Raw genomic sequence first — 24,948 nt, 5'->3', positions numbered from 1 at the left:
AATAGAGAGCATGATTGTGGATGCCCTAAATATTCAAGGAATTGCATTTCCTTATGTGAAGGGATCTGTTCGTTGCTTTTTATTAATTACCATAAATGAATGTCTCATCCACTTGGGATATCGAAAGGATAATCCGTACGGTACAATTACCATGTAAAATTAACCAAAATGGAAAATTTATGGCAAGATCTTTAAAAAAATCCAGGTTAAGGTAAGAATTAGATATGTCGACCACTGTAAGTTATAACATTGCAACAAAAAAAAGGGGAGCTATTCAGTCTTCCCCGCATAACTTCCGCACTCCAGTGGCATACAACACACCACATGACATCAATACGACTTTACAAGGCAGTGAAAATCAACAGAAAGACAATAAACTAGAGTTTCCTCTTTCTTTGCTCACAAACACGTCAACATAAACAAATTTTCTTTCTTTCTTTTTCTAAGCTCAACACTGCGGGATGTTACTTCTGTCCTATTTCAGAGAGCCAAGTGGGGATTTCATTTTCATTTCAGTCAACTGGGATTTTGATAGAAAAACCCCGAACCAAACCCAAGTGAGGCAGGCTCATCATATTCATTCATTTCATTTCACAAGGTCGAAAACGTTGTTTCTGTGTGTTGTACCATCAGAATCTCAGAGAAATTGGTGAAGTTTCAGAAGCAGCTCCTCTCTGTTTGGAAATGGCAGGTGGGTCTTTTGCTCCAGCCGGCGTGGCCAAGGAGAGAGCAGAGCAGTACCAAGGCAAGCTCACCGTTTATGTTATCGTTGCCTGCATTGTTGCTGCCGTTGGCGGCTCACTTTTCGGTTATGATATCGGAATTTCAGGTAACCTTTTCATTTCCTCACCGCACCCACCCACCTGCTTTTTTGGCAAGCTCTTTTCTTTAGATTCTGGGCTTTTTTTGGCTTTGATGAGGTAATCTACCAAGACGTACAGGTATAGAATGATCACGAAAGCAAAGTTACTGTTGAAAAGTTCTGCTTTTTTACCTGGTATTATAAATTCTGCATATCTGGCTGACTAAAAAAGAGAAGGGAGAAAAATATGCATCACTTTTCCCTGGTTAAGAAATCTCGTTGAGAAACAGAGAAATACAGGTTTAACATGCAACAAATGGTGATGAGATTAATTATTATTGAAACCAGTAACAACAGAATAGAAACTGAATTATATATGTACAACATGCAGTGTTTCCAGAGGCTGCTCTACCGAGATCTAGATTGCAATTCCTGATTTCTGCTACTTTTTGCTCTAATATAATATAAGAATTTAGAAAGTAAGAAAAATGTCATGGTTAGTCTATCAGCAGATAGATTCATGTGAATTTTACTATACTTTTTTATGGGCATGAATGAATCAATCAGCAGAAAATGAAGCTATCACAAACTATTGGAAATTCAGCGTTAATTTGTAACTGAATGCATGTGAAATATTGAGGGGATAGTCTTATTGAAGATTTCATTTAAAATGTTGGTTAACAATCAATAGGTGGGGTTACCTCAATGGATGGATTTCTTCATAAATTCTTCAAAACGGTGTACAAACAAAAAATGCTTGCACATGAAAACAACTACTGCAAGTACGACAACCAAGGTCTTGCAGCATTCACCTCTTCTCTGTATCTTGCCGGTTTAGTTGCATCTTTGGTGGCTTCTCCAGTTACAAGAAACTATGGACGGCGCGGAAGTATAATCTGTGGTGGAATCAGTTTCCTTGTTGGAGCAACTCTAAATGCTGCAGCTGCCAATTTGGCCATGCTTCTCTTGGGTCGGATCATGCTTGGTATTGGTATCGGATTTGGAAATCAGGTATCACACTTTGCTTACCCTTAATCACTACCAAATGTAAATTTGTTTTCCTTTAAGGCCTACCACATGAGCCAAATGACAGGGTGAGAAGCACGAATGTGAGAATATTAATTAGGACTCAAATGTATCTAATTTACAGAAGAGACAATGACTTCTTTCTAGCAACAATTTATTGACCATAGACTGTAGATGAATTATAATATAACCAACTGTATGGTTAAGCACCCTCAATGTTCAAATAAAACTGATTTTTTCTGCCTCCTTCTTGTGTCTTAAAAGGCTATTCCACTATATCTATCAGAGATGGCGCCGACTCATCTTCGAGGAGGCTTAAACATGATGTTTCAGTTGGCAACTACGCTAGGAATCTTCATAGCAAACATGGTAAACTACGGAACACAAAAGCTCAAACCATGGGGTTGGAGGCTCTCTCTAGGCCTGGCTATAGTACCTGCTATGGTAATGACGGTGGGAGGAATATTTCTTCCTGAGACACCAAATAGCTTAATTGAACAAGGAAGTAAAGAAGAAGGACGAAAACTTCTGGAGAGAATCAGAGGAACCGAAAATGTCAGTGCAGAGTTTCAGGACATGTTAGATGCAAGTGAGTTTGCTAGTGCAATAAAGCACCCTTTCAGAAACATCCTGAATAGAAGGAACAGGCCTCAACTGGTTATGGCAATCTTCATGCCAACATTCCAGATCCTCACAGGCATAAATTCAATTCTCTTCTATGCTCCAGTGTTGTTTCAAAGTATGGGGTTTGGGGGAAATGCTGCTCTCTACTCCTCTGCTTTAACTGGAGCAGTTCTTGTTTCATCTACATTGATATCTATTGCAATAGTTGACAAGCTCGGTAGAAGAGTTTTGCTCATTAGTGGTGGAATAATGATGATTATATGCCAGGTAAAATTGATCTCTCTTCATAAACACTAACTGATTAAAATTCCTTCTTTCCTTTGGATTTCTAGAAGGCTTTCTAAACACTTAATATTCTCTCCTCTTGAATGTGAAACAGGTCATAGTCGCCATAATCTTGGGGGTCAAGTTAGGTGAGAATCAAGAGCTATCAAAAGGATTCTCAGTATTGGTGGTGGCAGTGATTTGCCTCTTCGTGGTAGCTTTCGGATGGTCATGGGGTCCGCTCGGCTGGACAGTGCCAAGCGAGATATTCCCACTGGAAACCCGATCAGCCGGACAAAGCATTACAGTGGCTGTGAACCTTCTGTTCACCTTCATCATAGCACAGTCTTTTCTTGCCCTCCTATGTGCGTTAAAATTCGGGATCTTTCTCTTTTTTGCTGGGTGGATTACTGTGATGACGGTGTTCGTTTACGTGTTCCTGCCTGAAACCAAGGGAATTCCTATTGAAGAGATGATACTGATGTGGAGAAAGCACTGGTTCTGGAAGAGGATAGTGCCTGAATATCCTGAAGTTGATAGCTCTGTTAGTCGTAGGCCAGACAACTCAACAGTGTGACATGTTTTAGAGTAGTGGATATAAATGAAGTAAGCACATGACTACCCTTACAATTAAGTCAGCAGCAGTATCAAATCAATATCTATGCCTTTATTTACACGATCTCAGGATTCTCAGACCCAGAGCAATCTCTTGTGTTCACTGCAGCATGCAAGCAAGAAAGAAACCCTTCAAAAATAATAATGTCCATTTCTTATTTGATCACAGGATTGAGCTTTGTGCCTTGCAGTGCTGCTGGCTTCTTGTGTGAGCCAGAGGTTTTGGTTTTAACAGATTCTTTTATTTACCAACAAGAAATGAAATTGCAGCAGCTTCCTTGTAGGGAGGGCAGGGCACCACTATTATTCCCGAAACCATTTCCAACAAGAAAAACTTCGAATCCCATTTCCCATCATCAGCACCAGAGGCTTGGCATCATGAACAACAACGATAAGCATCCAAAGAACATTCAAACCAACGGCTGGAGAGAGAACTTGCAAAACATGACAAAATGATTGCCAGTAACATTAAGCAGTACAAATCTAGGATTTTATTCCAACAACTGTAAAACTAACACATTCTTTTGTTCTTGATGAGTTATGAGTACACACTACTAACATTATAGTGAGAGAATAGAAGACGAAACAGACGCAGACTCAAATTACATCATTATAACTTCTACGAGCCCATTAACTCACACATTTACTCCTACTTGAGGATATACAAAGCAAGACCCAAACTTCCTACTACTTACTCCTTTTCTTCTTCTTCTTTCATATTAAGAAACTTAGCAACACGCTATCATTTGCTAGCACTCAATATAACTTTCCTCTTGAAAAAATAAAGGAAGCAATTGAGACAAACCGAACAATATCCAACACTCTCTCGTATTCATCATCTATCAATCGATTCAAGCACCCCTACTGCCAGATTGCCAAGCCAGACCCTTTCCCCTGCTTTCCAGCCATCGAATGCCACCGAGTGGTCACACCGAATCGAGTCGCAGCAGCCGACGCAGATCGCTCGTCGCCGTGCCGTTTCTTCCCAAAAAAGCAGGCAAAGGCACTGAGCTTGGGGGTGGAGACGCGTAGTAGGCGCTCGATCCAGCGTAAATCGCATCCATGACCTTGAATTCTGCAACCTTAATCTGCTTCTGCACGGTCTCCGGGTCGGGGCCCAAACGGTCCGTCGATCCCAGTACCAAATCTGGAACATCTTCGCTCTTTGCCCTCGGCTTGCCAGCATCGCCGGAAACAACTCCGAGTCCTCGGTTGTTCTTCTCCGGGCTCAAGGCCTCCCCGCGCCTCAGGATCTTGACCTGGCCCATCACCAGGTTTTTGGCCGGGACCTTCGCAACCATGGAGCGATCAGGGTACCGATCTCGAGCGCGATCATGTTGATTGGATTGGAATCCCATCGGACTTCTCTTCCGGCGGCGAGATTGATGAAGATTAGCGTTAGAGCCATAGTTGGGGCTGGGATTAGGGTTCGGGTTAGAAAAATTAGGGCTTCGGCGTGATCCGGAGCGAGGGGTTAGGGTTAGGGCTTCGTGGCGAAACCGCCCTCGAAGACAATCCTGGGAGCGAAGAATCGCCGTCCCCATTTTCCCTGAGGAGAAGAGAGAGCAGAAAGAACGAAAATGAAAAAGAAAAAAGAAAATGATATTACTTATGACGCTTCTGGAAATTTGCTTTAGTAGAAGGAATGCCTATATTTTGAACAGCATGTGTGAGTGTGTATTTATAGAGAGGTTTCGGTAATTCACGTGACGTGGCGTGAGGTTTGGAACCGTCCAAGGCGCGTGAGTAGGCTAGGCGTTACCCGCGTGGTAAAATTTGACCAACTTGGTTTTGCACTTTTACCAATATTCAATTACCATGTTGCACTTTCTCTTTTTAAAATTACGAATTTCGATTGACTGTGTGTTGGTGCGTTTGTAAATTTGGTACGATAGATGGGCTAACGATATGTATGGTAAGAACCCTAGTTGCCGAGAAAGGGACCGACAAACCACGTGTCTTCAAGTGAATGGCTGTAAGGGTTGTTCTTATCAACACGTGTTGCCTTTGTTTCGTTGGGCGGTTTGGGCCTTCTCTTTTTAAAATTGTTTTGGCGGTTTGAGTCTGAAACCGCCTTGTTTGAGGTCCGGCCTACGAACGGATCGATTTGAACCCCGAAAGACGCTGAGGCAGGCCTTTTGGTCTACACGTGCCAACCACGTGCTCTTCTGCTATCATACACCAACCTCTTCAACGGGTGAGGTTAGGCCTTAGTGAGATCGTTGATCCATCAAAAAATTGGATCGGGCTGGCGTTAGGTGAAAATGTTTGGGGGAACGTGGCCCATTTTCATCCGTTTTCATAATTTACGGGCCCAGATTTAGAGATCACAGAGAATGATATTAACTCCATTTTTATCGGCCTGTTCGCCTTCGCCTTCTCCTCCGTCTCCGTCTGGGCGGGCGCTCTTTGAAGCTTTCTCAGTCCCCTAAGAAAGACTACAAGGTACTGAGCTCCTTCCCCGCCCCTTTCCCCTTGGATTTTAACTTTTGGACGCAATTGTCTCATTCTTTTTATTTTAATTTTCCAATTCTTGGTTCATTTTCTGTTTGCTTTATCAGCCATTATAAATTGGTTTTATTTTCCCTGTAACTTCGTCTGAGTCTAATTAGGGCTGTTATTTTGGGGATTTAGGGTTGTCATGTTTTGGGATTCGTTGACGCCGGGTATGGGTTGTGGTGGTTGTGATTATGTATATGCTAATTTGTTTACATTAGTCCTTTTTATTTTTATTTTCAAGGGGCTGCCGAAAATGTTCAACTTTCATCTTTATTTGCTGCCTAATGGACCTGTGAGTGTTCGAAAAGGCGGCGCCTAGGCTCCTAGGCTGGTGGACACCGCCTAGGCGGGTCTGGGCGGGTCGGGTTCTTTTTTTAAAAAAAAATTTCGTGACTTTAAAGAAAATCCTCACGCTGCCTCTCCCTCCCTCTCTCACGAAAGACCACCACCACCAGGCCGCGACCGGCTCGGAGGATATGGAGAGGAGGAAGAGTTAGACATAGAGGCCTAGCCTTTCATTTCAAGTATTTTTCTTTGTAGTACTATGATGCTTAATTTTTTCGTTTTTCAAGGGGCTGTTGAAAATGTTCAACTTTCATCTTCTAATGGACCTGTGAGCACTGGCGGACCCAGAAATTTTTTAGCGGAGGTGCAATATTGACCAAGTATGAAAAATGGTTTTTCGGAATAATCATTTTCTCAAAATAATTTTTGGCGGCTTTTATTCCTTATACATCAAATAAGAAAACTTGATTTTATGGAATTTTAGTATGAAGTATATATTGACTTAATGAGCCGTCATTTTTAGCCTAAATCGTATTTTGCACTAAAACTGAATTTTCATATTTTGATTTGGTGGGAATTTGATTTTCTAGTATTTTTATTTGAATCCAAATGAGAGATACTTTCTTATTTACATTGTAAACTTAAGTAAATAGAGTAATATAAAAATAAATAAAAGTAGAAGGACAAAGACATTTACTTAAATGTTGAAAATGAAAATAAAGTAATCTGTACACCAATTGAGCAAATGGGCAATTTGAAGCACCAACAATGATTTTTCCAACGAGGGGAGGTGCAGCTGCACCTCCTTGCGCCTTAGTAGGTCCACCCCTGCCTGTGAGTGTTCGAAAAGGCGGCGCCTAGGCTCCTAGGCGGACACTAGGCGGAAGGACACCGCCTAGGCGGGCTCTAGGCGGGAGTACACTGCCTATGCGGGCTCTGGGCGGGAGGACACCGCCTAGGCGGGCGCTAGGCGGGAGTACACTGCCTATGCGGGCTCTGGGCGGGAGGACACCGCCTAGGCGGGCGCTAGGCGGGTCTGGGCGGGTGGGGTTCTTTTTTTTAAAAAAAAATTCCTGACTTTAAAGAAAACCATCACGCTGCCTCTCTCTCCTCTGAGCCCTCTCTCTCTCTCACGAAAGACCACAACCACCAGGCCGCGACCGGCTCGGAGGATATGGAGAGGAGGAAGAGTTAAGACTTAGAGGCCTAGCCTTTCATTTCAAGTATTTTTCTTTGTAGTACTATTATGCTTAACTTTTTCGTTTTCCCCCCATGTTTTATATCAATTATGGTACTTTATATTTATATATCCTTTATTTTGCATGATTTTGGTATAAATTTATAATTTATAATTCAAAATAATTATGATTTTGGTTAATAATCTTCAGTTTTAACTGTGAATATAATTTATAAATTATACAACATTGTTGGAAGTTCATTTTTTCATTGATTTAGGGTTTATAATTTGCTGGCCTTGGATTTCTGTTAATGATATTTGTGTATATGCGTACAGTTTTAAAAAGCCAGTTGAGCTGCACAAAAGGAAAAGAGAAAGAAATGCCTCTGTATGATTGTATGCTTCTGGTGAAACCCCATGTAAGGAAGGAGGCTCTGATGGACTTGGTTGCTAGAGTAAGCAAACATGTTTACAGAAGAAATGGAGTTCTTACTGACATGAAGTCATTTGGCACTGTTCAGTTGGGCTATGGTATTAAGAAGCTTGATGGCAGATATTATCAGGTGGGTTTGTTTTTTCTGCAACCTAGTGAAATAGTTGTTATTGTAACTTAGATTTCGGGCCTCTTTTAGTTGTTTTGAATTGTTTCATTTTGCAATGTGAGAGCAAGCCTATTGTTTATTGCATTGCATTTGCGGATGTTTTCAAAGTGAACTTGTTAGATGCTATTTTGCTATAACTTTAGGGTCACGATGATGCCACTGAAGCTTCCTGCTGATATATATATAATTAATTTGTATTTCATACCTAGAAATTAGAAAGGACAATGTATCGCAAAATCATGGATGATACTTTCATAGGATTCTGTCCTTTTTCTATCTCCGTATGTTGTCTAGTTGGTATTTCTTTCTGAATACAAACAAATTCTTATCTCATTTTGACCAGATAAAATTTTATTATAAATCAATTTGGTATATGGTATAGGGTCAACTAATGCAAATGACGATGATGGCTACACCTAACATCAACAAGGAGCTGCATTACTTGAACAAGGAAGATAGATTGCTGCGCTGGCTTTTGGTTAAACACCGAGACACGAAGTATGGACTGGAATTTCTTAGTGAAGAGGATGCAAATAGTGAAGTCAATAGGCTTCATCGGAGCAGCATATATGATGATGATGAGGATGAGGACGGGGACGAGGACGAGGATGATGACGATGATGAATATGATGTGGACCAAGGAGGAAATCCAACTGAAGGATAATGTAATTCTGTCAGGGATGGCTCGTTGGCATTTTGTTGAAATTCCGTTTTTATGTTTGTCATAATAAGTTCTATGAACTATGTTGGGTGAGAATTGGCTTATCAATGTATTAAATGTTGTGAGCTTTTAGTTTTGATCTGGTTGGTGCACCTAAATTTCTTTTTTTCTTAATTGGCTAGTGTACAGAACCCTTTGAAGGTGAACTTGATCATCTGATGTTAGAGAATCTGTCATTGAAAACGTCTTCTGAGAGTTAAAAGAGCAATGTGGAAGTGGCGCTACATTGACATGAAAGAATGAAAAGTGTTTTAGCTTGAGTCTCTCTTGTCTCATCGGCTCTCTCTTGATGTTGAGTGGTCCTGGGAATTGGTTTACTTGAATTAGACGGAAATACAACTACAAGGCAAAAGGTCATGGGAAAATTATGAACTGTAAGAGCAGCTCCACTGATGGAGCCCAGCCCGAGGCAAGGGCAGAAAAAAAAAAAAAAAAGTCCAGCGTGCAGCCCAAGCCCGAGTTTGGTGTGGGACCCACCAACTCGGGCCAGCCCGAAGGCCAAACCAGCCCCAGGTCCAAAACTCGGTTGCTGACGTCACGCTGACGTCAGCTAGCTACAGTATCGCTACAGTGCCTGCAGTGCTACAGTGCCGCTACAGTATCCGCTACAGTACCACTAAAAAGTCCACGTGTCGCACTCTGAGCTCTCCGATCAGATTTTTTTCCTCCAATCCAACGGCAGCCAATTTTTGCGCAATAAAAAAATGAAAAAAATTGAATTTTTTTTAAAAAAAATTCAAAAAAATACTCTTTTTTTTTTTTCTATAAATACCAAAAAAAATTTCGATTGAGATATGAATTTTATAATAAATATTGATATGTACGAACCCAAAAATATTATCTAAATTAATTATTTTTATTAAAACATTTGTGAAAAAAACAAAAAAATGAATAGTAATTGCCCTTAGCTAGGGCAACGGGTAGAGACACAATTTACTATTTGCAAGGGCAAGCACTATTCACGTGAATAGTGCTTGCCCTAGCTCCACCCTTGCCATGGCTAAGGGCAAACGGGTGGAGTTGCTCTAAGAGCATTTCCACCAGTTGCCTCTTGCCATGGCAAGATTAGCCCTAGGGCAGGCACTATTCACGTGAATAGTGGCTGTCCTAGCCCCCTCCAGCAAAATGTGTTTCCAGCAGTTGGGGCTTGCCATGGCAAATACTATTCATTTTTTTGTTTTTTTCACAACTTTGTTTACTTAAACAATTAATTTGGATAATATTTTCTGATAAGATTTTTGGGTTCCTACGTGTCAATACTATTCATATCGGATAAGATTTTCGGTTTCAAATTTCAGATACATTTCAAAATTCAAATTTTAGATAAATTCAAAATGTCAAATTTCAGATACATTTCGAAATTCAAATTTCAGATAAATTTGAAATTTGAAATTTCATTTGAATTTCAAATTTCAGATAAGATTTTCATCCTCTAATATTGCGCCGCGTGTCATATCTATCTGTGTACATTTTTCTATAAAATCAGAGGTTCAGCTCATACCTCCCACACCAGTTCGTCTCTACATTTCCATTTCTCAAATTTTAGATTTCATTCTCCATTCTCAATGGCAGACATGGAAGAGGTTTTGGAGAGGCAAGAGCGAGAAACTTGAGAAAGAATGCGTAGACGAGCTGCAAGCAAAAGGGCGCAGAGAGAACTAGATGAGCAACTTGGCATAGCAGTTGCTTAGCTGGAGGAAGAAAACCAGGGTTGCCGTGGTTCACGAGAAGGCCGTCGCCTAAATGTGGACAGACATAGACATTCTCGGGGTAAGAATCTTATGGGACTTCTTCTAGAGCATGTAACCCCATTTGTTCAATAAAGTCATGCATGATATTTGCAATTATGATGAATATTTTGTTCAAAAGAGAAATTGTGCTGGAAATTTGGGACTTCTTCTAGAGCAGAAGTTCACAGCTGTGATACGAATGTTGGCGTATGGGTCATCTGCTGATCAGGTGGATGAGATTGCTCGGATGGGGAAGTCCACTGTTTTGGAGAGCTTGGCGCGATTTTGTGATGCAGTGGAAACTCTGTACACCAGAGACTACCTCCGCAGACCTACGCCCAGGGACCTGCAAAGGCTTCTCCAAAAAGCTGAGTCTCGAGGATTCCCTGGCATGATTGGTAGCATTGACTGCATGCACTGGCAGTGGAAAAATTGTCCAACTGCTTGGCAAGGGGACTACGGAAATAGAAAAGGGCAGAAAAGTATCATCCTGGAAGCAGTTGCTGGTTTTGATACATGGGTTTGGCACGCCTTCTTCGGAGTTGCCGGATCTCAAAACGATTTGAATGTCCTAGGTCAATCCCCGGTGTTCAATGATGTTTTGAGAGGTGAAGCCCCAAATATCACATATGAAATTAACAATATCATCTACCAGACCGGGTATTATCTAGCTGATGGCATATACCCGAGGTGGACAACATTTGTGAAAACAATTCCACATCCCCGATCCCATAAGCAAAAAAATTTTGCTCGCTATCAAGAGGGGTACAGAAAAGATGTTGAGAGGTGCTTTGGTATCCTTCAAGCTCAGTGGGCTATTGTCAGGGGCGCGGCACGTCTATTTGACGAGGAGGTACTTAGGAGTATAATGATGACTTGTATCATCCTCCATAACATGATTGTGGAAGATGAATATGATTACGATGCTGATGACGTGTATGAACCAAATCCCATGGACACGGCCTTAACACGAATTTATGAAAAACCAGTGGGGCCAAATGGAGAAGCAGTGTAGCATGAACCGTTGGTTAGAGACGGTAGTTTCATGCCCCGTATGATTGATCGCTACACGGAGATGCAATCGTCGTATATTCATGAACACCGTCAAGTTCACTTGATGGAGCATTTATGATAGGACCCGATCCCAATTCCACTTTCGAATTCGAACCAAGCCTTGTGTGTGTCCGACATCTGGCAACTGTCGGGCACAGATGACCATTTTACCCTTCCTGTTACAGTTACTATGAAAACTTCCCTTGGACTTCTGCCGAAAATTCGGCAGAGTCTCCCCTGTATTTTGACCAAACCCAAATTTTTCCATCTGTCAAACCATCATATATACCCACACCAACTGCCAGAATAGAATAACCAAGTATTCACCAGCTCCAGTTTTCCACTAAAATGAGATATCATAGCATTTTCTAAAGTTTATAGGGTTTCAAGGATTTTTCCACAAAACTCTACCTGATTTGGTGGCGCGGAAGCTAGGAATGGCCCGGTGGTGAATCCTGCGTACTTCTACGGCCTGGGGGCGAAAAATAGGTTGAAAATGTGAGTGGACAAAAATAATGTTCTTGAAAACAATTTATAACCATAATAACCCCCATTTTAAAATAAGTAAGGATATAAATCGATGGTTTGTCTATATTTCAATACAAGGTATTCAAATAAGCATATAAAAACATACTGAAGAATATACTCGCATAACTGAACAAATATATAAAGATATAAATGTGCGAATATCAAAGAAACTAGTATAAAATAACTGAAAGTCATAATTGGATAAAAGAAAGCTCAAAATCCTTTGAAACTACCACCTATTTGTACCCCTGTCATATCCGTCAATTCCCCTGGCAGGTCTCGGGCGTCACGCAGTCTACCCGAGCCGCAAACTGGCAAAATCAGGGGACTATGATCAGCCTGATCCGCCGGCAGGTCTCGATGACACCAAGTCGACTCGAGCCGCTCTGGCAAGATACAGGGGACCGTAGTCAGCCTGATCCGCAATCCTGGCAGGTCTCAGGGACACAGAGTCAGCCGAGCCGCAATCCTGGCAGGTCTCGGGACACCAAGTCTGCCGAGCCGCAAATCCTGGCACTCACGGTCCGAGCGTCCCCGAAACTCGTGAGGCAAAGTCAAGTGCACTGACTGAACTGTAAACAGACTGGATGTCCGTAGACATCGGTCCGTCTGAGGGTAATCACCAAATAAAAAGGCGGGTACACGGTGGTTTTAAACAACTATTCTAGAAAAACCTGATAAGTCCCTGTAATCTGGTAAATCTGAGATAAGCTGCCATTTCTGTATCACAAATCTCAAGTCTACTACTCAACTGAGTAATATAAAGATAAAGATGTTTTACACTACATTTCATACTCGAAAAATATGTAATAACACTTATTCAAGATCAAATACTGAAATTTATTCAGATAAACTCATTTATAAAAACTTATTTGTATAAAATTAATATAAAATCACTTATGAAATCTTATTTATGGAAATCATCTATATAACTTATTTATATAAAAGCCTTTATGAAAGAAAGTCCACTCACTGATGGTCCGAGCTAGCTGGACCCTTCGAAGGTCCCTCATATGGGTTAACTGGACCTCTGGTGCCTGATTATCCATAATAATAAATTAATAAACTGCTGAACAAAAGAATTAAATTAAACACCCTGCCCCCGGCTCCTAGAATTACGTGCACTCGTTTTAGAATTACTCCTATGCCCACTTTAACCTTTCAGACAATTAGAACGGTCTTAAGAGACTCGAAGCCTTACTAAACGATAAATTCCCAGACCGGCCGATCCGGGACCCGTGGGGTCTAGGGGTGGGCACGGTTCGGTTTGGACCGGTTTTTGCCTCAAATTAGAACCGATTCGGTACTATTCATGCGGTTTGGTTCGGTTCGGTTTTAATTAAAAAAATTCAAAAACTGTCCGGTTCGGTTTGAACCCATTTTGGTCCGGTTCCGATTCCGGTTCGATTTTGAACCGGATTATAAAAATTATTTTTCTAAATTGTTTTGTAATACAATTCTCAACTGAAATATTATTTTTTTACTTGAAAATTAACAAATTATTCAATTTCATATAAAAAATAAATATTAAAGTGAGAAAAGAGAGATATTTTGACATTGAACTTGGATAAATATTAGGTTTTTTTTAGTGAAATTAAAAATATAGCATTAAATATAAATATATATTGAAATTATATATTTTTTTAGTTTCACCGGTTCGGTTCGGTCCGGTTCGGTTTTTGAAGACATGGAACCGGATCCGAAACCGGTCCAAACCGGTCCGGTTCGGTTTTTGACCGGTTTGTGACTTTTTGGTCAACTCGGTTTTTTTCCGGTTTGGTTCGGTGTGGTTCGGCTCGGATTTTCGGTTTGCCGGTTTGAGTGCCCACCCCTAATGGGGTCCACTATCTCCGATGGCCAATCTGGGCTTCTCTGAAGGTTCCTCATAGAGAAGGAACCATGTTCCGCGAATTTGGTCCGAAACAGACGGTCGGATTGGCCAAAATCGCGTTACCGCTTAAAATTCAAACCCTAGCCCCAGGGTTCGCGAATTTCGGAGTATCCGGGACTCCGATTCGCAATCCGTCAAATCCTACACGATCTTGAAATCATGTAGACCGACATATCCAAAATTCAATGCGATCCAAAGATCTGACGACACTGCACCCAAGGATCACGCGATATGTAAAATCCGTTCGGGGCTCAAACGGACTCCAAATCGAGATCCTCGAAATCCTACGCCCTCGTGACGACACGAGGATCACAAAACTACACAGAGTTACTTCACTACCCTCGCGGGCAGATTGGGTGTCCAAAGCGATTTTGGGTCGCCGGAAAAACTCGAAACCAAGACTCCAAACTCCTATCCTAGGTAAAACACCCCATTTGGAGTCACTTTTGTTCTTGGACATACCCCAGTGGCCGAAAATGGCCGATCACGGCGGCCGAAATTTCAAGTGGAAAATCGAGTGATCTAGAGGTGAAATCGATCGAAACTCATACATCCATCATTTAGAACACGAAAAATAGCTGAGAAACCATACCTTACTATCGATTTGGTGGAGAATTGAAGGAGAACGAGGAGCTCAAAGTTCGAACTGGAAAATCGAAAAAAATGGCAATTTTCGGCGAGCTCCGGCCACGGCAAGGGCGGCGACGGGTCGGGGAAGGACGGCGGTCGAGTGGTGGTTCGTTTGGTACAGGTTTCGGAGATCGGCTCCAGCTGTGGCGGCCGTGGCGACGTCGGGAAGGGAGGGAGGTCGGCTGGCGCGCGGGATCGGGAGGAGAGAGAGAGAGAGGGGAGAGAGAAATGAGGAGAGAGAAGGGAGGAAGGGATAAAAATCTGACTTTTGACCAAATTACCATTTTGCCCTTCGCGGTATTTTGATCGTAATTTCTTCGTTATAACTCTGATTCGAGTCTACTCCATGTCTACGGACTCATTTCGCTGTGCTCTACGCAACGGCGCAAGCGGAATTGCCAAATTATTTCTCGATCAAAAAGTTAACTTTTTTTCCTATTAAATAATGCGAGGGCAAAATTGTCTTTTTGCTAGAATATATTAATCCTACTTTTTAGATATTTTATTTTGGGTTATTACAATTTATGGGCGGTGAAAGGCAATGAAGGAAATGAAGGTGAATAAAGTGAAGTGAAGAAGTTGTTTTTATTTTATTATGTTTATGTTGTATGTTGTTTATTTTTGTTGTGAGTGGGTTGTTTATGTTTTATGCTTTGGTTGTGGGTTGTTTATTTATTATGCTTTGGTTGTGGTTTGTTTTATTTTTTATGCTTTGGTTGTTGTTTGTTTATTTTTTTATGCTTTGGTTGTGGTTTGTTTTTTTATGTATGGAGTTTATTTTTTTATGCTTTGGTTGTGGTTTGTTTTTTTATGTATGGAATGTTTTGAATAAAAAGGATTTTTGTTGAATATTTTCTTTATTGACTAAAAGAAAAGCAATACAACTAATAATAAAATAAAATACATGAATTAAACAAAACAAAAAATACAATGAAATCAAAGGTACATGAATTAAACAAACAAAAAATACAATGAAATCAAAGGTACATGAATTAAAGAAAACAAAAAATACAATGAAATCAAAGGCAAGTAAACTAAGACATGAAAGGCAAACAAACTATTTTAATGGTTTCCATCATTTAACCAATCCGTGTTGCTAGGTCCATCGTCACGAAAAAGTCTTCGTCTCATAACATCCCTTCGTTCTAGCTTCCAAAATTGTTTTGTTTCAGGGGACATATGGCTTGTATCCATGGCCATGGTTTCCCGATCTTTTTTTTCAATATTTTGTTCGCGTACATACTCCCTTTCTTTGCGTACATACTCCCTTTCTTTTGCATATTCTACTTGAATAGCCATATCGTGCTCTTGTTGTTTCAAGTCCATTTCAATTCTCATGGCTTGGTGCTTTGAAAGTTCCCCCAAAAATTGAGATGCATTCTTGCTAGAATTACTCCCTTTCTTCGCTTTCGCCGCCTTCCTCCCAATAGGCCTTGGATTACTTTCAATGGGTGAGTCGGTACTCATTGGGGAATCCATAGGTGAATCCGATGCCGGCGTCTCATGAAGTGGAGTCTCGTTCAAGACTACCGTCGGACCGGTTAGAATAATTTGGAATCTCTTACAAGTCTTCACCACCTCCCAACAATGGGTATGGTTGAAACTTTTTTTCCCTTGGCCAGTAGCACCAAACCACATTTATGCTTGTATAATCTATAAAAAAAAAATGAAATGGAAATGCAAGAGAATTTTTAAAATATTGGCAATGCAACATGTAAAAAAAAAACTAATGGAAATTAAAGAAATAATAAAAAAATGCAACATGTATTAAAAAAAACTAGAGACATATTAACAAAATATATAAATTGCAAGAAACATTTAAATAAAAATTAATATGACATAGAAATTAATAGAAGAAAAATGACAAATAATTTACCTCACTGCTAAGATTTTCTCCGCTTCGATGGTTGTCAATCGCTTTTGCTAAAGCATTTCTCCATTTCCCCAACTCTTTATTAAGAACTTTCCACCTACTGGATAATGCCATTTCTGTACGTGTAGAACCAATTGCCCTTTCACAAAATGCTTGATGAATTTTTTTTCCACATATGAGAAAATTTAATCTCATTGCCCGTTACTGGACAATGACTAACTTGGACCCAAGCCTCACACAAGCTAATATCTTCCATCATGCTCCATGCCCCTCCATTTTCATTAGAAGAACCCATAATATGCTAGAAAAAAAATTACAACTTCAAAGTGAAAAAATATTGAATAGAAAGTGAATAAATTTTGAGGAGAAAGTGAACAATAGTAGAAGGAGAAGAAAATATATGAGGATTTGGTGTTAAAAGTGAAGAGTATTGGTTGGTATTTATACACAAAAAATTCTGTAATTTTTGTGTATTTTTTTAAAAAAATTCGATTTTTTTTCAATTTTTTATTGCAGAAAAATTGGCTGCCATTGGATTGAAGAAAAAATTCCAATCGGAGCGACCAGAGGCTGCCACGTGTCAAGTAGCCGTTGGCGGCCACTGTAGCGGTGATTTGAAATTTTTTTTAACGTTGGCGCGTGCATTGCACGCGCCAACGTTAAAAAAAATTCAAAACCTCCAGGGCTGACGCCAGCATGGCGTCATCAATTTTGTCCGCGCCCTCGGGCCCGAGTTCGGGCCGAAATCGCCTTCGAGCCTGCCCGTTTTGGTGACCCCCACGCTCGCCCGGGCTGAGTCTTGACTGCTGGACTTCATTTTTCGCCCAAACCCCCCCAGCCCGAGTCCAACAGCACTGCTGGACTTGCTCTAAGAATCTCACCCGCCCGAGAGGAATGGGGCAAAGCTATATTGCTCCCAATCCCTTCCCGTTTAAACCGTTCAATTACGCATCTTAAAACTAACGTGCCATGTATTAACCAAAAGAGAAAAAACGTGTCATGCATTAAAACCATACGAGTTATTTTTCCCATGCAGAAGCAGTAATGCCAAATTGCTACATGAAAAAACCATACGAGTTATTTGTCTCAATCGTCCTTCCAAAAGAAATAGTACTTATCATCATCCATCATTAGAGGCTAGGGAAGTTCCAAATCAAAGCTCGTTGTACTTGTTTTAGAAGGTTGGTTATTAATGCACTTTTTTATTTGGAAGATTAGCTTATTTGGTAAATTAGTTCATAATGTATTTTAATTCCGTATTTTATTAATTACAAGGGGATACAAATATAAATGCGACGCGTTTCGTTTATTACTAATTTACGTAGCAAGTCCGTGTACTGCCAAATTCTGCATGTTGACCTCCCTCCATCAATGTGAAGTGGAGCCCACAACACCAACAACGTAAACGTACGGTCCCCCCACGCCTACAAGAAGAAACGAATTACATATAAGAAGGAAGGCCACACCGATTTTCCCGCTGGTTAATTGTAAGTTGGAAAATATAGAAAGTAGAAATTCAAAGATAGCAAATACAGGATTGCAAGAAAGCAGTGGGAGAGTGATCATCATCTTCCTCCCTCTCCCTCCCTCCATGATCTCTCTCTCTCTCTCTCGCTCCTCTCGGACCTCCCCCGATCGTTTCCCTGAGAGAAGGATCGATCGCACAAAGCTAAGCAGCTCCCAATTAATTAATATATAGCTTCCCCTGCCTCTGCCTCCTAGTAGGCTAGGCTAGCTTTTGAGCACGATGGATGCGTCACCGTCTCCGTCTTCATCGTCGTCGCCGTCGACGTTGAAGAAGGTGGGGAGCGAACGGTCCGAGGTGAGCACGATGAGCGGATTACTGGGACTCGGCGGAGGAGGAGGAGGAGGAGAAGATCAGAGAGGGTCCTCCACATTTGAGTATTTCGGTTGGGTTTATCATTTGGGCGTCAACTCCATCGGCCACGAGTATTGTCACCTCCGCTTCCTCTTCATCCGCGGCAAGTATGTCGAGATGTACAAGCGTGACCCTCACGAGAACCCCGGCATTGTAAGCCTAATTCAATTCCTTTCTTACTCAATTAATTACCAATTCCATTTTCTTTTTCAATTTCCTTGTTTGTAAATATATGCTCTGTGTCGGCCAGAAACCCATTCGGAGGGGCGTTGTTGGGCCTACACTTATGCTGGAGGAGGTTGGGCGTCGAAAGGTCTACTATGGGGTAAATTTATATCTCCTTTTAACTTTTAAGTGATTCTATACAATGCAACCATTGAATTTATTAGTTAATTTGGAGCATTTTCAAGCTGCTGTGGATGCTTGTTTCTCTCTTTTTGCAGGATGTTTACGTTCTACGGTTTTTCAATCGATTGGATGAATCAAAGAAGGGAGAAGTAAGTTTTGGGGCCATATTAACTATTCATTTTTGCAGCTACTGCTAGAATGCGAATGTCATTGTTTCAGTTTACAAGAAATGATGCGAATATATTGTATAGAGTTACTTTTGTGAATTTTCATATACTGAATTGGTGATCTTGGCAAGTGTTTGTTAGTTTTGAGCCATTTCTCATACTCTCTGATATTCCTAGGCTTGTTGAAATGATTCTTTTTACACATTACATTTGGATTTCCTTTCTCTTATTTGATGAGATGGTTGACAATTAATTGGTTTCTGAAGATTGCTTGTGCTACGGCTGGAGAAGCCCAAAAATGGCTAGAGGCCTTTGATCAAGCCAAGCAACAGGTACGTCAAGTTTCCTACCAAAATTCCATGGCTAACATAGAAAAAAACAAAAATAGTATAAAATTTAGGCGGCACTTATCCTTGTAGAGAGTGTTCTTACTTTGCGAATTGAACATTTACAGTCGTCCTTGTGACAGAGCCGGTACTTTATTTTCCAAATGTTGAAACTGTAGTGCCGAATGCGATTGAGAATTGCATGTTTCCAGTTCATTGTTGTGTTTAATACACTGGAACTCTGCTTCTGATTACAGGCTGAGTTCGAGCTGACAAGAGGAGGTAGTGCCAGAAACAAACTGAACATGGAGACCGAGTACGCTTATAATTCCTGGATTGGTGATACACGGGCATAGTAATTCATATTAGCCATGTTGATTAGGACCCACGTTTTTTATTGTTGGATTCCATATATGATGATGGAATCTGTATGCTTGCACTATAACTTGATATATTCTATTATCGTGTTCTTTTTTTAATCTCTTTTGAATGTCCTACCATACAGGCTTATCATTAAGTCAATTAATTTGATTCTCTTCAATGTGCATATCGCATTCTTTTTAAATGACCTTTTGTCTTGCTCTGTTAATATTGAAGGCTCAATCTCGATGTCCATCGACCTAGAGTAAGGCGCTATGCAAGTGGATTGAAAAAGCTTATAAGAATTGGGCAAGGTAAGGTGGTATGTAAATGGCTTATTTTTTTAATGTTTACAATGGGACTGAGTTGGTTCAGGGTCCCAAAGTTCATTGGTCATTGGTCATTGAATTGACATATTTATTGAAATTTATGTTAGAGAAATAATTTTTTTACAATCTGGTTTAAAAAATAGTCTTTTTGGGTGCTTGGTTATATCGGTTGCTTATGTTCTTACATAAGTTCTTTTACATGTTTATTAAACGCATAATCATAAGCATCCATTTCTTTTTTTTTCTTCAAATTTGAGAGTTGAGACATATAATACTAGTTCTATATTAATTTTAAAAAAATTATCTTTGTATTACAGGACCAGAGACGCTTTTGTGCCAGTCCTCAAGCTTGGGTGCAAATGCTAGTACAGATGGATACTTCGAAAGAGATATCAATGATGCAATTGAAGCATATGAGTGGAAATGTGTGCGAACAATTAATGGTATTCTTCTCTTACTATTCACTTGATAGACATCAGCAGGCAAAGAATAGTTATCTCTTTCTCTTACTGAATTTTTAGAACTGCAGTTTGGTGATTTCAGTGAACCATGCAATCTTCTGATTTATTTTCTTCATGCGTATGTTGTTTTTGGTTTCAGGTGTTAGAATATTTGAAGATGTTGCTAACTCTGAGGTATTTCATTGTAGATAGATACATGCATTTTTCTGTATTTGTGTGTAAGCATCTGTGTGTTTGTTTGTGCGCGCATGTAAGAGAATGCATCACATTCTCAGCATCATCTCATGCGTTATTAATTCCACTGTTGGTAGAGTGGTAAAGGTGTTATTGTCAAGGCTGTTGCTGTCATCGATGCAAGTGCAGATACTGCTTTCGAAGTGCTTTTAAACCTTGGGCGACATCAGAGATATGAGTAAGTTGTCTTACATAATAAATATATCACTAAACAAATTTTCTCTGTCTAATAATTTTCGTTTCAGGTGGGATATGCTGACAGGTGACTTGGAGCTGTTAGATTCTTATGATGGGCACCTGGATGTTGTCTATGGGACATTTGATCCTAGGTATCTTACTCGGTAATGATGTTATATGTGACTAGCTCTCTCTAATCTTGGAGAAAATACCTTCGTCTTAATTCTACTGATCAAGCCCTTATTTAATAGTGGAAATTTTGCAATGCATTAGTTAATAGAACATGGCTTCTTAACATAATAAAGTCAGTCTGCATTCTGTTTATTGTTTCATCATCATGAGGTTTTCATTTGTTACTTAACATGTTATACAGGTGGCATTCGAAAAGAGATTTTATATTTTCTAGGCAATGGTTTTGCGGACAAGACGGAACATATAGTAAGACGATGAGCATAATTTCACCTTGTGAAGTAGGGAGTAGAGCTTAACTGTCGCTTGCTTCATTTTTGTTCTCAAGAAAACATGGCTTTTGCCTTCCTATTTTGCTGATATCTTTTGTTAATCTTAATGCAGCAATCTTGCATTTCCCAGCTGTTCATAAGAAGAAGCCTCCAAGATCTGGATATCGTCGTACAAAAATAAATCGTAAGAGATTTTATCTGCTTTACAGAAGAAATTGATAATTAGTGAAGCTTGCTATCACAGATTTGTACCACTTGCTGTGGTTTTATAAAACCCTTGCAAATTTTAGGATGAATTGACTGGCTTGCTAGCACAGATTTGTAGCACTTGATAACATTTTTTTCCAAATCTGATGACGCTTCTTTTTTCTTTTTTTTTTGTTCTCATCAATGAAGCTCAATTTCTGCTATCAGAAAGTCTCTGTTTCTTCATTAAGTTGGTGTTCTTTTTATGTTTTTAATTTGTATCGCAGCATCTACTTGGGAGATTAGAAATTTGAACACATCCATGGGTTCAAATACTCCAAGATGTCTTGTCACTCAAATGTTAGAGATAAATTCTGCGGGCTGGTGCAGATGGAAGAAAAATCACTGCTCAAAGTTTGAAAAGAGTGTACCTTATGCATTATTGTGCCAAGTGGGAGGTTGAGACATTAATTATCTATATTTTTCTTTTTTGTTTTGAATTTATGATCCGAATGTTCTATGCTATAAAAAAAAAAAAAACCTTCATGTGAGAACTGTCACTCAACCTACCCTTAAACTGATTTCCGAAACCATATAACATGAGATATCTCAAGTATTTCGTAAAATGTTTATTGCAAAGGCAGTTATGTTTCTTTTGTTTTTGTAATTGTTCAGGTCTTAAGGAATATATTGGAGCAAATCCTGCACTCAAATTCGAATCTTCTACTACAGTTATCCAATCAAAACTATCTGAAGTTTCCGTTTCCAATGCTGAATTTGAGGAGTCAGAAGTCAAGGATGAGTTTTATGATGCAATGTCTGCGGACTCTTCATCTTCTGACGAAGAACTTGACAACAAGGTTTTCCTTTTCTGGTTTTCTTCATCTTGGAATGGAACACTATTTGTGGTCCAATTGAATGCATCTCACATTTGTATTGAGATATTATTTTGAATTCCAGATATTAATAGCCACCCTCTATACTTTGCAGGATTCAAAATTGAACTTGGCCTTGAAGCGAACCTCAGGTTTGCTCACATCTAAGTACTTTTAATTATGCATTGATCTATTATGCTACTATAAATTATTATCATCAGTTCAAGAGTGAAGCTATCTTATGTAAACTTCCTGCGTACTAGAATGGTGTCCCTTCTTTTTTCTTTCTTTTTTATAAAGCTTTTTACTTATTTAAGAACCAAAAGACATGAATACATTCAAAGACTGGTTTGTCATTATTGTTTACCCTTTTTAAAAAATTATCAGTGCTTAAGTATAGGTCATTCTGGATACAGCTGCAGATGCTAATAAGGAACTGGATTCTGAAGTGGCTCCTGTCATGATTGATCCAAGCCAATTCCGTGGTTCATTGCGCAATGGGAAGGATGAGGCTGACACAAACTGTTGGACATGTCCAAGCGGTACGGGATTTATGATCAGGGGAAAGAACTACCTAAAGGACAATTCCAAGGTGGGCTGTACTCTGCCTTGAACTAATTTGACTGAGAACTTGCACTGTGTTTGTACATTTGATCCGTATGTGGTGTTTGGTTTAGTTTCCCTTTTTTTTCCTTGGAACATTCTGCACAAAATTCAATGACCTCCGGTCATCTTCTTATGCTTATTACTGACTAACTCTTTCCAGGTAATGGGAGGAGATCCCCTTCTCAAGCTCATAGCAGTAGATTGGTTCAAAGTTGATAAAAGCTTAGATAGGATTGCACTCCATCCACGGAGTCTTCTTCAGGTAGAGTTAGTTTTTCATGTTCGAATTGCTTTTATATTGATAAAGTAAATTGTTAATTTGAAAGTTCATTTCTGATTTCTGTCTAAGCATACACTTCTTGATTTCAGTCACAGGCTGGAAAGAAGCTTCCATTTGTACTTGTCATTAATCTCCAGGTACGTATATGAATTCCTCCCAAACCATTCCTTTGCTAGGAAATGGGATGACTGTTTGTCATTTACAGAAGTGCAGACGGAAATGGACAAGTAGTCCCAATCTTGTCTCATATTTGATATATGTCTCATCCTTGACCAATAATGCTAGGTTTAGAAGATAATGAAAGATATACGTTGAACTATGTTTATAAGTGAACTGCCCTCTTACTATCTTTATGATATGTCGTTTTTCTGTTTCAGGTTCCCGCAAAACCAAACTATAGTTTGGCACTTTACTATGCTTCTGACAGACCTGCAAAGCCAGGTTCTTTGTTTGCTCAATTTGTGGATGGGAGTGACATGTTTCGTGATGCACGATTTAAGTTAATTCCTAGTATCGTTGAGGTATGTTATGCTTTAACTCCAAAGGATGCATAGGCGCGTGGGTGTTCTATGTTTGATGGAAAAGAGTAGCTAATGGTTGTCTACTGTTACAGGGATATTGGATGGTCAAGCGTGCTGTTGGAACAAAAGCTTGCCTATTGGGGAAAGCTGTGACTTGCAAATATTTCAGACAAGACAACTTTCTAGAGGTAATTTTATCATATTATTGTGCAGTTCCCTCTGTTTGAGGATACTGATGTGTTCCTCAACTTTCAGTCAACTGTCACATTATTTTTGAGTTTTTTCTAGTTTGGTAAGTTTAGTAACTGAACAAACTTTCAAAGAATCTATATAACTATTTGTAGCAATAACAAATCTATGAGTGGCTTTTTCCTAGAGCAATTTTTCTATGATCCAAGCAGAGACTCACTTGACAGTGTAGAACTAAAACTGTTATTTCAAGCATTATTAACCTTTCTTGATTGCTTATGGGGCATCTCTAATGATTGCCCTGCTATATTCTGCTTTTTTTTTTTTTTTTAATGAAATAAACTACTACAACTTTTCAGATTGATGTGGATATTGGATCATCATCTGTAGCAAGGAGTGTCATCGGACTTGTCCTAGGATATGTCACGAGCATAGTGGTTGACCTTGCCATTTTAATAGAGGTTTGTGTCTTTATGATTGTTGCATTCTTGGGTACAGTGTTCCTTATATCAACTTTTGGTCTTCTTTTGGTATGAACATGTTCTGAACTTGTTAGAGAGAGAGAGAGAGAGAGAGAGAGAGAGAGAGAGAGAGAGAGAGGGATAAATAAAGAGAGCTTCTAGTAACATTGCAAAAATATTGATGTAACCTGGTTGCATGTGATAAACACATACTTTGCTTGCAGGCAAAAGAGGAGGCGGAGTTGCCCGAGTACATTCTTGGGACTGTTCGACTAAATCGTTTGAAGCTCGACTCTGCTGTCCGTTTGGAGGTTTGATGTTGTATCAACATTCTTTAGTCATTTTTACGACCTTTGTCATGAGCTATTGGTTCAACGGGGTGGTTTTCTTTTTCCTCTTTTTTTTTAAGAGTCACCGGGGTTTTGATTTGAATTACACGGTCTACTGTAGAATAAAACATTAATTGACTGTTATCACATGAAATATGAAGTCATACAAAGATGGAAGACCATTTCTTCCACTTGTTTTCTTTATCCAAATTCCGTTTGCAGTTTCAACTTTCAAGGACCAAACCTTGTTAGTATATAGGCTGTTATACTTGATTTCTTCCATTTCATTTTTCTTCTCTTTACTCGAGTCCTTGATGCATACAAAACTGGTCTTGCAGAAGATGTACTTAACAAAATGATATTTCAATTCTTCCCAAATATGCTGTATAATATAAGATTCTAAGCTTTGTGTGCTAAAAGATGCAGTGAAAAAAAACAG

At 39.7% G+C, this 24,948-nt stretch overlaps 4 protein-coding genes across 5 annotated transcripts; 3 read left to right on the top strand and 1 right to left on the bottom strand.

The window, feature by feature from the left end:
* Nucleotides 1-312: 312 nt before the first annotated feature.
* Nucleotides 313-3,499, top strand: LOC117635599 (sugar transport protein 7). The gene is made up of 4 exons (XM_034369927.1): nucleotides 313-829; nucleotides 1,494-1,813; nucleotides 2,093-2,719; nucleotides 2,832-3,499. Exons 1-4 carry the CDS (start codon nucleotides 685-687, stop codon nucleotides 3,291-3,293), a joined length of 1,554 nt encoding a protein of 517 aa, XP_034225818.1. The 5' UTR covers nucleotides 313-684; the 3' UTR covers nucleotides 3,294-3,499.
* Nucleotides 3,500-3,799: 300 nt separating this feature from the next.
* On the bottom strand, nucleotides 3,800-5,003 carry LOC117635600. The gene has a single exon (XM_034369928.1). It carries the CDS (start codon nucleotides 4,873-4,875, stop codon nucleotides 4,258-4,260), a length of 618 nt encoding a protein of 205 aa, XP_034225819.1. The 5' UTR covers nucleotides 4,876-5,003; the 3' UTR covers nucleotides 3,800-4,257.
* A 420-nt stretch (nucleotides 5,004-5,423) lies between these two features.
* Nucleotides 5,424-8,696, top strand: LOC117635601. The gene is made up of 3 exons (XM_034369929.1): nucleotides 5,424-5,776; nucleotides 7,629-7,855; nucleotides 8,277-8,696. Exons 2-3 carry the CDS (start codon nucleotides 7,673-7,675, stop codon nucleotides 8,556-8,558), a joined length of 465 nt encoding a protein of 154 aa, XP_034225820.1. The 5' UTR covers nucleotides 5,424-5,776; nucleotides 7,629-7,672; the 3' UTR covers nucleotides 8,559-8,696.
* Nucleotides 8,697-17,791: 9,095 nt separating this feature from the next.
* LOC117635032 (protein ENHANCED DISEASE RESISTANCE 2-like) lies at nucleotides 17,792-24,719 on the top strand. 2 transcript variants are annotated; one of them, XM_034369361.1, is made up of 22 exons: nucleotides 17,792-18,352; nucleotides 18,450-18,524; nucleotides 18,643-18,696; nucleotides 18,981-19,046; nucleotides 19,298-19,356; nucleotides 19,638-19,714; nucleotides 20,047-20,172; nucleotides 20,330-20,364; nucleotides 20,502-20,602; nucleotides 20,670-20,753; nucleotides 20,975-21,039; nucleotides 21,175-21,246; nucleotides 21,536-21,706; nucleotides 21,924-22,108; nucleotides 22,239-22,275; nucleotides 22,540-22,715; nucleotides 22,890-22,991; nucleotides 23,099-23,146; nucleotides 23,387-23,530; nucleotides 23,623-23,718; nucleotides 24,079-24,180; nucleotides 24,405-24,719. In XM_034369361.1, exons 1-22 carry the CDS (start codon nucleotides 18,068-18,070, stop codon nucleotides 24,495-24,497), a joined length of 2,253 nt encoding a protein of 750 aa, XP_034225252.1. In that variant the 5' UTR covers nucleotides 17,792-18,067; the 3' UTR covers nucleotides 24,498-24,719. The 2 variants fall into 2 exon arrangements, with proteins under 2 accessions (XP_034225252.1, XP_034225251.1); XM_034369360.1 differs by having other exon boundaries at nucleotides 20,670-20,765.
* Nucleotides 24,720-24,948: the final 229 nt, after the last annotated feature.

The sequence above is a fragment of the Prunus dulcis genome, chromosome 7, assembly GCF_902201215.1.
Source record: "Prunus dulcis chromosome 7, ALMONDv2, whole genome shotgun sequence".
Taxonomy (NCBI): domain Eukaryota; kingdom Viridiplantae; phylum Streptophyta; class Magnoliopsida; order Rosales; family Rosaceae; genus Prunus; species Prunus dulcis.
This window is presented reverse-complemented; position numbering and strand designations above follow the sequence as displayed.

What these genes read in the sequence shown, in the direction of transcription:
- LOC117635599 (XM_034369927.1), top strand. Translation starts at nt 685, where the DNA reads ATGGCAGGTGGGTCTTTTGCTCCAGCCGGCGTGGCCAAGGAGAGAGCA. An exon ending in TTATGATATCGGAATTTCAG is followed by an intron (nt 830 to 1,493) that starts GTAACCTTTTCA and finishes AACAATCAATAG; the next exon opens with GTGGGGTTACCTCAATGGAT. An exon ending in GTATCGGATTTGGAAATCAG is followed by an intron (nt 1,814 to 2,092) that starts GTATCACACTTT and finishes GTGTCTTAAAAG; the next exon opens with GCTATTCCACTATATCTATC.
- LOC117635600 (XM_034369928.1), bottom strand. Translation starts at nt 4,875, where the DNA reads ATGGGGACGGCGATTCTTCGCTCCCAGGATTGTCTTCGAGGGCGGTTT.
- LOC117635601 (XM_034369929.1), top strand. Translation starts at nt 7,673, where the DNA reads ATGCCTCTGTATGATTGTATGCTTCTGGTGAAACCCCATGTAAGGAAG. An exon ending in TTGATGGCAGATATTATCAG is followed by an intron (nt 7,856 to 8,276) that starts GTGGGTTTGTTT and finishes TATATGGTATAG; the next exon opens with GGTCAACTAATGCAAATGAC.
- LOC117635032 (XM_034369360.1), top strand. Translation starts at nt 18,068, where the DNA reads ATGGATGCGTCACCGTCTCCGTCTTCATCGTCGTCGCCGTCGACGTTG. An exon ending in CGGACAAGACGGAACATATA is followed by an intron (nt 21,040 to 21,174) that starts GTAAGACGATGA and finishes ATCTTAATGCAG; the next exon opens with CAATCTTGCATTTCCCAGCT. An exon ending in ACGAAGAACTTGACAACAAG is followed by an intron (nt 22,109 to 22,238) that starts GTTTTCCTTTTC and finishes TATACTTTGCAG; the next exon opens with GATTCAAAATTGAACTTGGC.